The sequence below is a fragment of the Bombus fervidus genome, chromosome 5 (assembly GCF_041682495.2).
Source record: "Bombus fervidus isolate BK054 chromosome 5, iyBomFerv1, whole genome shotgun sequence".
Lineage (NCBI taxonomy): Eukaryota > Metazoa > Arthropoda > Insecta > Hymenoptera > Apidae > Bombus > Bombus fervidus.
In genome coordinates this window covers 7,158,770-7,173,845 of record NC_091521.1, presented here as the reverse complement: position 1 = coordinate 7,173,845, position 15,076 = coordinate 7,158,770, and the positions used below count along the sequence as shown (strand labels likewise).

Below are 15,076 nucleotides of genomic sequence, written 5' to 3'. Positions count from 1 at the left end.
ATATGCAGACTGTTATAAAGATTTGTATAATTTTATTATATATTTGTTTTTTTTCTATATGTATAGACATATTTTTAGAAATAAAGAAATACTTGTTATGAAACTAAAATATTAATTATGTTACGTAATAGTAGACAGGGTAATAAAAATAAGATTAACTGAAGACTGATAAATGTGATGGAATTTCGATCATATTTTTGATAAATAAATAATTACAAATAAACAAATATAATACAATTTTTACAGTAAACCCATTAACTAGTTCTCGATACAGGACAAATACTTTTGTTTAATTTGCTTTGTAAAGCATAATTGTTTAATTTGATATTTTAGTTGCTTACTACGTTAGAAAAGAGATATATAAAAGTGAAAAAGTTTGACGTTAAAATTGCACATGTCTATATATGTATTTAAAAAAAATATTGCTAGAAAGAGATAGAACAATATATCAAATGTTTGTTTAATGTAATTCAAGCCAATAATGTGCGTCCATGCCTAGGGCAACTTTCTCATACAGTATGAAACATACAGTCTGTTCATCTAAATCGTTTTGTTTCAAAGTGATATGTAGTTGACATTTATTTTACTTCCCAATTTCTGTATCGACGACATATCGATGACATTTATTTAATTTGATTTTTTACCAAAGAATTTTGATCTATGTTTATATTTCTTCATTTTGCCGTATTTTTATTCCAATATTTAGTTTAAATATAAAAAGTATTTGATGTAAAAAAGACATAAATCGATCAAAAGTCCTAAAAATCTGAAACAAAATCCTAATATTCAATAATACAATCCTGTAAATAATTATGTAGAAATAAATTGAAAATAGAAAGCATAATTGATCACAGCATAAAATGATAAAATACAAATCGTAAGCAACTTAGTAGGTAATATTAAATTCACAGAATCATTTATCATAATTTTCTGTCAAAACTAAAATACGTAATTAAATAATTAACATGTAATATTTCATATCGTCATTATCATTTGCTTCACAATATAATAATCATGAACATAAATTTATAAATCGGTAACATAGGAATTCATTTTTGCATGATCTTTACAAACTACAATAACTTAATATTAATTGTCCGAATTCACAGTTTTATTTATCAATCTTTTCTATCGAGATTATAAACAATACAAATATTCTAAATAATAAAACATTCCAATATAATACATATTTTCTTACAAATAAAAAATTACAGAACAATTTTATTATCATCAGAGAAAACTACCAAACCGCTGAAATGGAAAACTATTTGTAATCCTCAAAACTACCTTTACAATTACTATTTTTCTTACAAAGAAAATATTACAGAGCAATCATTAACATCTGAGAAAACCAGTAATTTCTTCAACGCGAAAAATCCTCGCATTCGTAATCCTGAAAATTCTCCACTTCTTTACTTACCGAGCAGCTACTTAATATTTCCGCTCTTCTCTCTTTAAAAAGGGGCCGTAAAAAACAGTTAAATAAACGGAAGAAGAAAACTAAACGCAAATGAAAAACGAATGAAAAGGAAAATGCACGAGTTACTGCGCTGAAATGGTAGGTGGACTTTTTCCAAAAAGAGAAACAAGGTACTTATACATATTTTAAGCGTGGTATAAAGTAAGCAGGGAAGAAGATCACATATAGAGCCGAACCGCAGAGTAACGGGTGCTGAGCGTCGAAGAGGCTGGAGGACGTAGTTCGAGGCGAGGCAAGAGCGCTGCGCTGAGAACTCGGGATAAGGGTGGCTTGTTGCGTAAGCCGATTACAGCATCACGGCAGTCAGTGGTGCCTCGTGCGGCGGCCTGCTGTTCATGTTGCTATTGGTGCACAGAACGCGGATATGCCGGGCAGAGACATTAAAATCGCATCAAATATGTAGAGCCGTCCTCTCGCCCCTTCCATACCGGCGGATGCGGGAGCCACTCGTCGACATCCGTGCAGGCAAAAATGTTGCCTGTCCTGGAAGTCGCTTTACTCTCCTTTCCTCTCCTTTCCTCTCCTTTCCTCTCCTTTCCTCTCCTTTCCATTCCTTTCCTCTCCTTTCCTCACCTTTTCTCCTCTGCCTCCTCTTCCTCCTTCTTCGTCCCTCCTACACTTTACTCTACACGTGTTTTAAGGACACTCGTATATTAGGTTAGGAATACAGTATATGAATTTATGGAAGAAAATACTTTAGAAAAGATTTCGTCGATTTTCTTTTGAGAGATTTGAAGATTTTGTTAATGTAAGGAAGACTGGATGTATATTTTATGAAGTGCAGGTCAATGTTTTAAGAGGTTGTAGAAACTGGTTACATATTAGATTTGGATGACTCTGTAGGTAGGAAGAATTGGTTGACTAATGTGATATTAATTCTTTATGGTAATACGTCGAACTAGAATTGGTATTGTATTTTATTGTATTCTATTGGTTCCTAACGCGTAAAACATAATATATTGTATTATGTATTAATCGTTCTAAAAATACGAAGTATGAAGATCTTTGCAAAGTAGTTTATTGAGTATGAACGTGAGTGTGTTTTTTTTTTACAGATTTGGATTAATTACACAATTGGTTGAGTCAGAGATTTATATAGGGTTAATGTACATTTAAAAAAGATCGAGCGTAATGGGAAATATGATTACACAAGATGTTTTACTCTTTTCCCTGATATTTGAGTAAAAATAAGAAAAGAATGTTATATAAACAGAAATTTATGAACGCTTCATTAAAAAGGTACATGAGAAACATGAGTTTTTTGTTAGAGAACGTCATGATAAATTAAGATTTTTTATTACTTGGCAAAGTTGGGCAGATAAAATGTTCAGGCTAAAAAATAATTAACTTCTGCTATGCGGAACATCTCAGACTAATACATGTATTAATTCTTTAAACGTGGCCTCGAATAAATTATATCTACAAATGAAATTCATATTTGAATATTCCAAGATACAAGATAATGATTTTTTAGCTTATCCTTACAATATCGTAAAAATTTTCGGATTTCAACGTCTATTTATATCATCGACATTTATTTAACGTAGAACACGTTAGAACAGACCAATTGTGTCTATATAAATTAAATAAACAAAAAGCTTGGATTCTTTTACAAAAATGATGAAACACAGTATATGATCCAAAGTAAACAGTGTTATAGAAGCGAGTAACGGGAAATGTTGAACTATTATCAAGCAGATTTTCGCGTATAGGGTAACCCATTCCATTTGGGTACCTGTATGTGTGAGCAGAATATGGAGAAGCGAGGTTTTAGCGCTCTGTAATTCGAGTATCGAACGCGTCCACGGTGTTTTCAGACGTTCATGCATACGTAGTCGGAAGCGGAGAGTGCAACACGTGGTAAAATGTTTTACGGAGTATCAAATAATCATGGCAAATCCGTATCGACCGACTTATTCCACGTTAATACCTATATTTTATGGCTACCGCAAGCGGTATTAGTCCACGCGATGTTTGCACGTAATAATGTATCATTTGCCATTTGTTTTCGTACCTTCAGCCAATAGAATGATTGCGTTCGGCATGAAATTTTGAAACTTATCCCCCCGTGCAAATACGCGATCGATTCGCGTGTTTTCAATGTTTTCGTATAAATTTTCATATATGTTTTCATATAAACATTGGCACGAAGAATGATACCGAACGAATGCCGGTTTCCATCGTTTATTCTTAACTAAGAAACATTTAATACTTTGACTGCCACTGTGGTCATTGGCAATCGGAGCGTTTGAACTTCTTACAATTGTAAAAATTGAATGAAAATTGACAGTTAGGGCATTTTGAATATAACCAATAAATAGAAGATACTTCTATTGTACTTGAAATAAAAAGTGTCCCATTGAACAATTAAACATTTTTATTATAACATCAATAAAAAAAAAAAAAAAAAAATAAGAACAAATCTTGCATCTAACAGTGCACTGTGTTAAAACACTTTAAACATAAATGTGGCTCATCAATACAATTTGGACAATAATTGGTCATCATTTTGGTCCGATTCTTAGCAATTTTTGATCCTAACTGTTTAACATTTTTATTGAGAATTTTGGATCTTAATAGCCGAAATAATGGTATAGGAACACTAAATTTACACTTAGAATTTATATTAGAATAGTTATATATTTATTTGATAAACGATTTCAAATATATTTATCGATACCCACTTGCACGCGTCTCAGCACTTTCTTTGTCTCACCTTCTTCCGTACCAGACTGTTAACCGACTGAACAGTTTCCATTCCTTTGTTTTCGAGACGCCGCGCACACACACTTCCACACACTGATATTCACATACATGTATCACTACTACGCAGCTAATCTAATCTAGCACATAAAATTATACATATCTCAATAATTTTTCTTATAGCACCCTTTGCAAAATTTTCGTGTTAGGTATGCTTGCCCTTCTTTCTTCTGCATTTCGTGTCGTACAGTTAGAGGTGTAGATATACCTTACTATTATATATAGAATGAGCAAGTACTGTTTACTAATATCTTCTACACGTGTCAACAATATATTCTGCACGTTTTGCTTACTACGAAATAATCATAACACAATGGTTTGTTGAAATAAACGAAGCCGTGTTATATGTCGCTATCAACTATTACCAAGGCGCCACGGTGGTCACCCGTGACCACCAATAAGATAAACGGTCCATTGGAGAAGAATGTTGTCTTACATCATCAATTTATTATTATTTTGCCATTATATGTTTTGAATAATAAAAATACTCCCGTGGCGTCCTGAGCGAAACATATGATTTCGACGTGGCAAACAAAGTGTTTTTAAAGGATGAACGAAATGGGATGAAGTGGAAAGCAAATGGAAAATAACGTTTAAACTAGCTATGTTGTCTTAAAGCACCGATAAATAAATTTTTGATACAAGCAAGATTTTAAACATTTACCATTTGAACGCTATGGACTTCCGACGCTTACCATCTTCGCAAATTTAGGGGCAGAATAAATGTGAAAAATATATTGTTTTCTTGATTAGTTACATTTATTTGACAGATTAATTAGTAGTTAATTAGATAGTTTGGAAAGCTAAAATAAATTATTCTCACACTCACAATTTGCAACTTTCAACTGGTAGGTATAAGTTTGAATATTCTGTGTATTTTTGTATATTATATGTATTTTGTGGTGTTCAAAATTCTATTTTTTTAACGCGGAAACATTAGCAGCCTTTGTAACGATGAGATTAGAAAAATGAGTTGTCCACGTTGCGTCCAAAATGAATTGCGCGACGAAGTGTTACGAAAGCATTAAAGATTATAGGGAATAAATGAAATGAGAGAAGTAACACAGAGATATGTTTCGTTTCAAACAAATTACATATATAAAAATATTGATTATTTCATTGGTATAATTTTGGAACTGTTTTATAAGCAGATTTACCTATCAATTTTAAATAACGATGGGATTTAAATTTTATTCAATATTTACACGCTTCGCCAACAAAAGCTTCGTAAAAAATAACATTTATACATAGTTCATTACTAGAGTTTGGAATTTTTTCCAAATGACAAAAGTAGGTAATTTCTCTACGCAAAATCGAGTAATTATATCCTTAAGAAAAAAACAAAAGAAAAAAAATAGAAAAAGGATAACAGAACAAATTATCTTTAAAATACAATTATCCATTCCTTGTTTTTCATTTTTTTATTTATTTCATACTCCTCTTGCTTTGCGGCTAGTGGATCACCTCCTGTTGTCTTCTGCATAGGCTAATCCCATACCTAATCATAATTACTATAAAATAATGGTACTATATTCTTAACAAAAAAAAAAAAGAAACGAAAATAAAAACTCTTGAGTTCTTTGTCTTTGCTAAAAATTTACAAAAATGATAAATGATCTGGACTTTCTTTCTTTCAAGTTTACTTTTAACCGATAAACAACGAACAATTATTAACTATCTTACAGCATCAACATCTGAAATACGTAACTATATATAAAAAGCGAAATAAAGGTGGCGGCAGCCAGTGATTCCGTGACCGCATCGTAATCTCTTGATCTTCTTACTAAATTAGCTGCGGAGTATGTTCAATTAATCGTCATAAATAATTTTACGTCGCTGATGGATTCACCATGCAACGAGGCCGCGTTTCCATGTCGACGTCAATGGACTTACGTGTGAACGTGTAGAGGCTTCAGCCGATTTTGCCAGTTAATCCTCACCCTTGGGAACCGTACAGGCCGGACAATCGGCCACTGTAATTGCACGAGAGCCAGTTGAGGTCTCGTCAAGACGTTCGCCAGGCCGACGACAATCAACAATCAACGAAATCGCCGTAATGTTGTTGTCCTTACCGATGGGTAATTTTGACGATTAATTCGTTCGAGCGTTTGAACGTTTCTTTTACGTTTTAACGTTTCCTAAGTTTTATGAAATTGCCCGTACTTCACTCTTCTGTTCGTTTCTCATTTTCGCAGTTAAACGCGTCCCTCATGCGTCAAGTTGACTCAATGGCAAAACACCGATGAAATGAGAAAATGAATAATTAATTTTGGTCTTCGTCGCTCGCGGCCATTCACGCTAAATTGTCTTTCACAAATAACGAGTTTCATAGACACATCGAAGTGAAAAAGTTTCGGAAATATCGTTCTACAAATGGCCGAATAATATTAGGTTGTCCGCGGAAAGTTCGTTCCGATTTTTGAGGAATTTGGTCGACACGGAAGATCATATTGAAAAGTTTCTCGCTGAAAAACCTGAAAGGTTCTGGAAGCATGAAATATTCAAGTTGCGTGAAAGATGAAGAAAGGTTGTGGAAGAAAATGGCACCTATGTAATTCGATAAATGTATATCGAATCGAAATGTATTAAATTTGAATCGGGTTATTCGATCTTAGGCTGCTTCATTTCAATGCGTATTTATAAATGCCATTAATAATTTCTATCGCACAAGATAGAGAATAGAAATAAGAATGACGAACTCAAAAAGTGTCGTGAATGGTCCACTATATGTAGGTACAATAATGGTATCTAGCGTCGAGCAAATTTTTCGTTGTAAATTTTGGACAACCTATATCGTTAATTTTTCAAAATGTATAGTTTTTCATTCATAATTCTCTTAATTTTACAGCAATCTATACAGCAGATCGGTACCTATTATTTAGATATTAGGTTGTCCAGAAAGTATCTTTCTTTCGCAAACGTGCTTTTTACAACAGTGCATCTTTATACAAATGTGAAACCAAGTCTGTGAAATGTCACGGTATTTATCTCAATAAAACAAAACGGATCGTACGTAATTCGGTAAAATAATATAAAACAAAAAACATTGTACATCTATTATTTCCTCATAAAACGAAAGAAACTTTTCGGACAACCTAATACTATGCGTAAACATATTGAATGAAACTTGGTTTTTTAATATTTCAAAATTTATTAATGTAAAAATTCTTAATTATTTCAACTATTTAAAAAGTCAGAGCCATTAAATTTTCAGCTTGGTGCAACGTGCATAGGTCCCATTTCCTAACTTCACCTTTCATTTGCATATTGGGTCGTTCTCGACCAATGTTTCAAGTAATTTCTCATTTTCTCCATATCTTTCTTTAAAATTTTGGTCTGTTAAAAAAGTTAAGGTAACATAATATAATATAGGTATCGATAAAAACTATTGGGTTATGTCCTAGAAACTTGGAATAATATTCAAGAATTTTGGGAAACTTTAAAATACGGAAAATTGAAAAGAACCGCATGTTAATAAAAAGAAGGTTGCAGATGGATCTACTACTTACTTAACAGTCATATAACAATACCAATCACACAACAATCTATCTAATTTCAACATTCTAGTAACTATAACTAACATTCTAACATTCAAATATCCTATAACATTCTAACATTCCGATATTCTATAACGTTTTAACATTCTAATATCCTACAACGTTCTAACATGCTGTTATTTTATAACGTTTTAACATTTTAATATTTCATAACATTCTAACATTTTAATATCCTATAACATTCTAACATTCCGATATTCTATAACGTTCTAACATTCAAATATCCTATAACATTCTAACATTCCGATATCCTATAACGCTTTAACATTCTAATATCCTACAACGTTCTAACATGCTGATATTTTATAACGTTTTAACATTTTAATATTTCATAACATGCTAACATTCTAATGTCCTACAACATTCTAACATTCCGATATGCTATAAAGTTTTAACATTCTAATATCCTACGACGTTCTAACATTCCGATATTCTACAACGCTTTAACATTCTAATATCCTATAACATTCTAACATTCCGATATTTTATAACGTTTTAACGTTTTAATATTTCATAACATTCTAACATTCTAATATCCTACGACGTTCTAACATTCCGATATTCTATAACGTTTTAACATTCTAATATCCTATAACATTCTAACATTCCGATATTTTATAACGTTTTAACATTCTAATATCCTATAACATTCTAACATTCTCACATTCTAAAACATTCTCATATTCTAACCTTCTAACATTCTACGACATTCCAACACTCTAATATTCCGTAACATTCTAACACTCTAAACTTCTAATACCATATAACATACTACGACATTCTAACATACTAGTATTCCATAACATTCTAACATTCTAATGTCATACAGCATCCTAACATTCTCGTATTCAACGCTATAACATTCTAACGAGCTAATAATTATCTATCTAAACAATTAAATCTCACTTCTGCGCCAGTACGTTCTCCAAAACCATGCATTTCCACAAATCTAGCCAATCGACTCGCCATCAACCTAACCTCCAATAAATTCACCATATTGAATTCGTGCAGGCTCGAAGAAAGCTCGTCGGAAGGAAATAACGTTGGGGAAGGGATCCGCTTAAAGGGTAGCATTCTCTATTAAAGAATCGACAGGAACGACATCGTTCTCCAGTGGAGAGGCCACGGTACAGCGGCGTAGGAGATATACATTCATTAGTCAGGCGGTTGGACGGGGCGGTGAGTGTTTACATGAGCACGCGCCAGAATTCCACCGGAGTGGTGGCAAATATGCACAGTGGTGGGGGTAGGAGGCCGGAGATCGGTCGACCAATAGGAAACAAAGTGAGACGCGGCTCCCGGGCGGAGCATTCGAATATACCAGAGGTTCGACTCGCGTACTTCTGTCAAACGGCGTTCAGCCGTCGAGGGAGCAGATAGCGTGTCTTATATACTGGAAAATATCCGAAAATTCTTCGATAAGTCTTTAAAATCGTCAAGAAATTCCATCTGTTCGCCAAGTGAGAAACAAATATATCGAAAAGTCATCGGACGTCGTTTTAATCGTCGTAGAATTATCAATTGACAAGACATCGAGAAACTCACCATCTGTTTGACGAGTGAAAGATCAGCGATCATCAGACATCGTGAGTCGCAGAATTATTAGATGAAGAACGTTGATAGAAGACTGCATTGTGCACGTTAGAGAAGATCCCAGTGTTTCTAAGAATTATTAATCAACGTAAAATGGAAACGGTTGAAATATCGAATATATGGTTCGTCTAAGGAGAAACGTAAAGAAAGAGACATTTGGCAGAGACGAACGTCAGTATGTTGCACAGTTCGTTGCCACGGGCGTTCCTGGCCCCTGGGTTGAATTATCTGGGTTACTACGGTGACGAGATCCACCAGCATTCGTACGGCGCGGCTACCAGTTGGCACATTCCTATGGAGAACCCTCCCACCTACTCCAGGGTTCCCGATCATCACGTTCTTCAAAACTGGGACTTGTCCAGATCGTCTACCCCGTGTCCCCTGGATCTGTCTCTGAAACCTCCGCCTACACCGATCACACCGAAAACCGAAGATCTCGTAGATTCCAAGAAAGATCAAAGAACGTTGGACGATGTGCAGAAAGAATTGGAAAACACCGGGTACGGAAGGAACAGCGACGAAACGGGTCCCCTGGTGGTCGACGACTTCGACACGGTTCCACGAAGTTCCTCGGTGCACAGTCATTCCAGTTACGAGCTACTTTCCAAGAAAGAACCACTGCAAACTCCGGAACCAACGGTCAAAGCCTGCACTTTGGAAGAGGCCACCAGACTAGCTCCTTTTGGTTCAAGTTCGAACGAGATCGCTTCCAAGTATTACACGCACAATCAGAAGCTTCTATTAACCAGTCCTAGTCACCTTCAATCGGTACAAGGCTACCACCAGCAGCTTCTTTTAACGCCGCAGCATCACCTGCAAGGGATGCAGCACGCTCCCATGACTCCTCCGAGCACACCGTCGCCTCCGCAATGTCCAAGACGAAAAGTAAGAGAGGAGGACTTGAGTCCAGCCTCGACGATTAGCAACAACAATGTCGCGTCTAGTAGCTCCAGATCCAGTTCCACCGAGAAGCTTCTTCAGAGACCCAAAAAGAAACACGCTAGAAGATTGAAATTCGACGAGGATACCAGTAGCCCGGTGTCGGGTACCGTGATTTTGGGCCCGGACGAGGCTGTAGTCACTGGAGACATCGATCCGGCATTCAACATCGTTGAAGTCACCGAGGAGGCGCGAGCGGAGCTAGCTAAGATCGAGAACAGGCTTGGCCCTTATCAGTGCAAGCTCTGCAGGCAATTGCACGAGGACGCGTTTCAGTTGGCCCAACACAGGTGCTCCAGGATAGCCCACGTCGAGTACAGATGTCCAGAATGCGACAAGAGATTCTCGTGTCCGGCGAATTTGGCCTCTCACAGACGCTGGCATAAACCAAGACTAGCTAACGGAGAACATTCGTCGTCTACCGGGAGTATCGAGATATCGTGCACCAGGTGCGACGCGAAGTTCACCAGGCAAGCAGCACTGAGGAAACACCTGGCCAGTCAACATCCAGAGACTAACAACAACAACAATCACAACAACAATAACGTGGTGGTGGAGCAAGGAGGAGCTGTTGGTAAGACTGACGTCGTTCAGGTGGTTTCCAAGGGTACGTTGAACACCGAGATCCCCTGACACCAGTTCCCCGCGAGACCCTTGCCCAGAAGACCAGGACTCTACTGGAGATTCGGCCTTGATTTGTAAAGACCGAGTCTCCTAGTGGAGGGCTCTGTTTTTTCGCAATCTAACGTTTGAGAATTTTTTCGAATTTTTTACAGTTGCTTGGTTGGAGATATGATAAAGAGCAGTTGATATATTATCTTTGCATTCCCCTTTGTTCTTGTTGTCATAGGGTATTTTTGGCATTTTTTAAGTTTCATATTATATAGTAATGGGATAAATTTTGTTCTTTTTATTTTTTATTTTTCTAGTTTTGTATTTTTTATTAGAATCGTAACATGTGCAATTTTATGTTAATATTTCATTAATGGAATAGACTTTTCTTAAAGGATAGGTTCTTTTCTTCTTTTTTTTTCTTTTTTTTTTTTTTTTTTTTCTTGGAGCGTGTAACTCAACCAGTGTCGTATACAAGGAATGATGCAAGAGGGAAGGAGTACCGTGTTATTTGATTAGTAAATAATAGCGGAAGCGAAGTTTAATATGACATTCTTATCTGTACGTGTTATATAGTCATTATGTTGGAGAATACGTCGGTCGAGGATTGGGAATTTTCTTTCGAAAACTGAATATTTCGATTTATATAACGCCTGAGAAAGGTTTTGTATATATTTTCAACTACACAGTGATTTTTTAACCTTTATGCTAAATTAATTTTTATTACGTAAATATGTTTCATATTCCGATACGCTTATCATATTTTTTTTATATAAACTTATTCATTAATAGATTGCACATATCTTGGAGTTTCATAAGTTTTATAGTAAGGTATAAAATATCCTACTTCATATCATGATAAAATTTATCAAACGATAGAGTGTGTTACTATCGATAAAAAGATTTTGCAGCAGCTGAGAATATTCCTTTTAAAAACAACATAACGAAACAAGCGTAAATTTCAATCGTGATTATAGATATTTTACAGACGGCGAAATTTCGGTTATCAATAATTCGAGACGATATTACGACATACAATCATAAAATACAGCTAATGATCAATTTCAGAATTTTTATAATAATTCAAACTGTTTTTTTTTTTTTTTTAAGAAACATCGATTATGATATCTATTAGGTCGTTTCATAAATTTTGTCGCTTTTCGATAACAAAATTTGGCAAGAAACTGCAAGGAATCATTATGAGATCGATCATAAATTCCCTCGTCTTCTCATCCCTTCTCATCTAAAAATTGTGTTTGTTTCTTTTTTTCAATTTATTTCACTTGCTTCTACTTACTCTCCTTTCGCGAAATTTCAAAAATCTTCGTTTTTTATTATTCTTTGAAAAAATATCTCCTACTAAAAACTAAATGGTAATTAATAAAATTAAGAGAACTATAAAACGGATGATGTTTTAACGGATGATGTTTTAACGGATGAAAGAAAACTAGACGATTTTTTAATGAATGAAAAAGAAACAAATACAAATAGGCAATATTTGACAAATAGGAAACAATTCTTCGGGAAAAATAAGTAACAAAAGAGAAAACGATCAATCTTATGAAACAACCTAATGGAATCGCGTTAAAGAAGCCAAAAAAAGACTTCACTGACAATTTTTCGTTTACCAATAAAATTTCGGTTCTCCAAAACTCGAGACAATAACCGCCGTTGCAACGGAACAGTTAAATACTAACGTGTGTGCTTACGAATGGCACGAGGGGCGAATCGGACTGTAAATTTGCATAGAATTAGAAGTAGCGAAGCAGCAAGGTTAATACGATGTTGCGTGCGATGTAAATCTGTAGATAGTAGGGAGAGGTCGGTTATAAAGCGTGACTGTGCGTGTACATATACCTAGCTGGCAATTTATCTGTGTTGTAATATTTATCCAAAGCGACGATTCCTCATCTTTCATCCTAAGTTAACACGTTGCCTGTCACGGTGGCCATCGGTGAGCCACGTTACTAAATTCTTTATAACAGAGCGATCTTCCATCCTTTTCATCTCATGACACGCATAGACTAATTGATAAAATTTTACCACAGACTAAAAACTATGATAGGTAGATATATTTGACTGGAGACAGGGCAATCGTTTTGACCATCGTCGTCCTTTTATTTGACGATCCTTTGAAAAGAGAGTCGATCAGGAGCCGATTGAATACGTTAGGTATCGCGTGTCTGAAAAATTTTTGCTGCACATCTGTGTATCGGTAGTTGGTAATGTTTGAGAATTGCTGCTTCAGAACGATTAAAATAAGGTAAAGATTCACTTAACTTAACTGAAAACTGTTTAACAACGTGAATATCTTGGATAACATTGTTGGAGGAAAAAACGAGTAAATCGGATCTAATACTTTGCACGAATGAAAGTTTATTGATTGAAAATGTATAAAACTGGCGTGGCAGTCGACGTGTTAAGAGAACGTACGTTATTTTGATAAGTATTCCTTAGCGTCGTATATTTAACTTAATTCGCTGATTGGACTCGTCGAATCGAGTGAATCGTGATCATACAGCAGAATATCAAAGATATTTAAGGCGATCGAATTAGCGCGTATCTAGTCGACAGGGTTATCAACTACTCGTTGATTACTTTTAATGTAGGATTAAGTAAGTTGAATAGGTAGTTTTTAATCGTGGGAATTAGATTCAGTGGATATTTCGTGGATAAATTTCTAATTAAACAGCCACTGTAATGCATATCGTGTATTATTTCTTATTAATCGTAAGTAGATGTAGGGGAGAAGATGTTATTAAATCGTTGGTATGTTTTATAGTGAAAGAATTGCATATATAGTAGTCTTGAATCATTTATTATTTGCCATTAAATTCTGCGAATTTTAATGCAATTATGAGAAATTCGAAAACGCAAAAATATACAAAGTGTTCGTTATATCGTTTGGTAGATAAAATAAATTTTTGTCTGCTTTGTAAATTATATTTCCCAATGAGAGGGAAATAAATACGTTTATTTCGTTCATTGCAAATGAAACTATATCTTAACCCTTTGCGCTCCGAATTTTATTTCAATTTCGTTACCACCAGCTCCCAACGCTTTTAAGTATTTTTTTTTTTAATTTACTTTAACTAAAAAATAAGACGATTTAAATAAATGGAGGAAGAAACAAATTCTCTTAAATACCAGTTTTGTTCACACTATTGTTGTATTTTGTAATTTTTAAGTATATGATATATCTTGAAACAATTTCCAGGATGCAATCCTGCTTTTTTTTTCGCACGTTTCACAACAAAAGGTGGACATGAAAGAACGTTGAGTGGAACTCGACAAAGGAGTGCAAAGGGTTAATAATACTTCTTTTAAAAATATAGTGATACATTGAAGCAAAAGAGAGCTGACAGTAACTAAACGAACAAGTCATCAGTAAAAGGAAAGATATTTCCTATAACACGTGTTGTCATGTAATAGATGAAAAAATCAACATGGGAGGGAAGCACCATAGGAAAATTTTTCAATTCAGTAAATTCAGTGACTACATACTGTATTTTGCGTGAATATGATCGTCTGAGTTAGTATGTACGGCTGCGTGTAATAAGCAGTTGCTTCTAGTCTCTAGTCAGACAGCATAGTTTAATGATCATTGCCAAATCGTAGCAGTTGTATCTAGTTAGAGAATGAGAATGTATTCACTGTTCTAAAACGTACTCCCATAACATGTATTATTTAGATAGAAACACATATTGATTGAAAATTCATAGTTAATCGAAACGTTGTGTCTATCGAATTATTTCGAACGAGCAAAAAGATGTTCAGTTCTCGGAATATAAATTCTACGACGTATCTTTTTCCATATATTTAAACATTTAATAACAAATTATTTTTTCGCCCATAACAAAGAAAGACAACTTGTATGAACGATAATATCGTTACATCATAGTACACATTATTATTATTGCCATCGTTGTTTGCCACTCGTTTCTCTTAATTACTGGATTTCATCATAGTAAGGTGGCTTAAGGTGACAGTGAAACGTTGTAAACATTCTTTCAATTTTTAATTACAGAATTTCACAAAATCCTTTTATTATTATTATTATTCGTTAGTATTATTATATTGTAAATTAATATTAAGATAGAATACAATGATTTCTTTAGAAAAAGATTTATAA

At 34.6% G+C, this 15,076-nt stretch overlaps 1 protein-coding gene across 1 annotated transcript; it reads left to right on the top strand.

Moving 5' to 3' along the window:
• The first annotated feature begins 9,140 nt into the window (after window positions 1-9,140).
• Window positions 9,141-12,342, top strand: LOC139987240 (uncharacterized). Its single transcript, XM_072003253.1, has one exon. The coding sequence runs from the start codon at window positions 9,571-9,573 to the stop codon at window positions 10,963-10,965; it is 1,395 nt and encodes a 464-aa protein (XP_071859354.1). The 5' UTR covers window positions 9,141-9,570; the 3' UTR covers window positions 10,966-12,342.
• The last annotated feature ends 2,734 nt before the right edge of the window (window positions 12,343-15,076 follow it).

Coding starts and splice junctions, on each gene's coding strand:
- LOC139987240 (XM_072003253.1), top strand. CDS start 9,571: ATGTTGCACAGTTCGTTGCCACGGGCGTTCCTGGCCCCTGGGTTGAAT.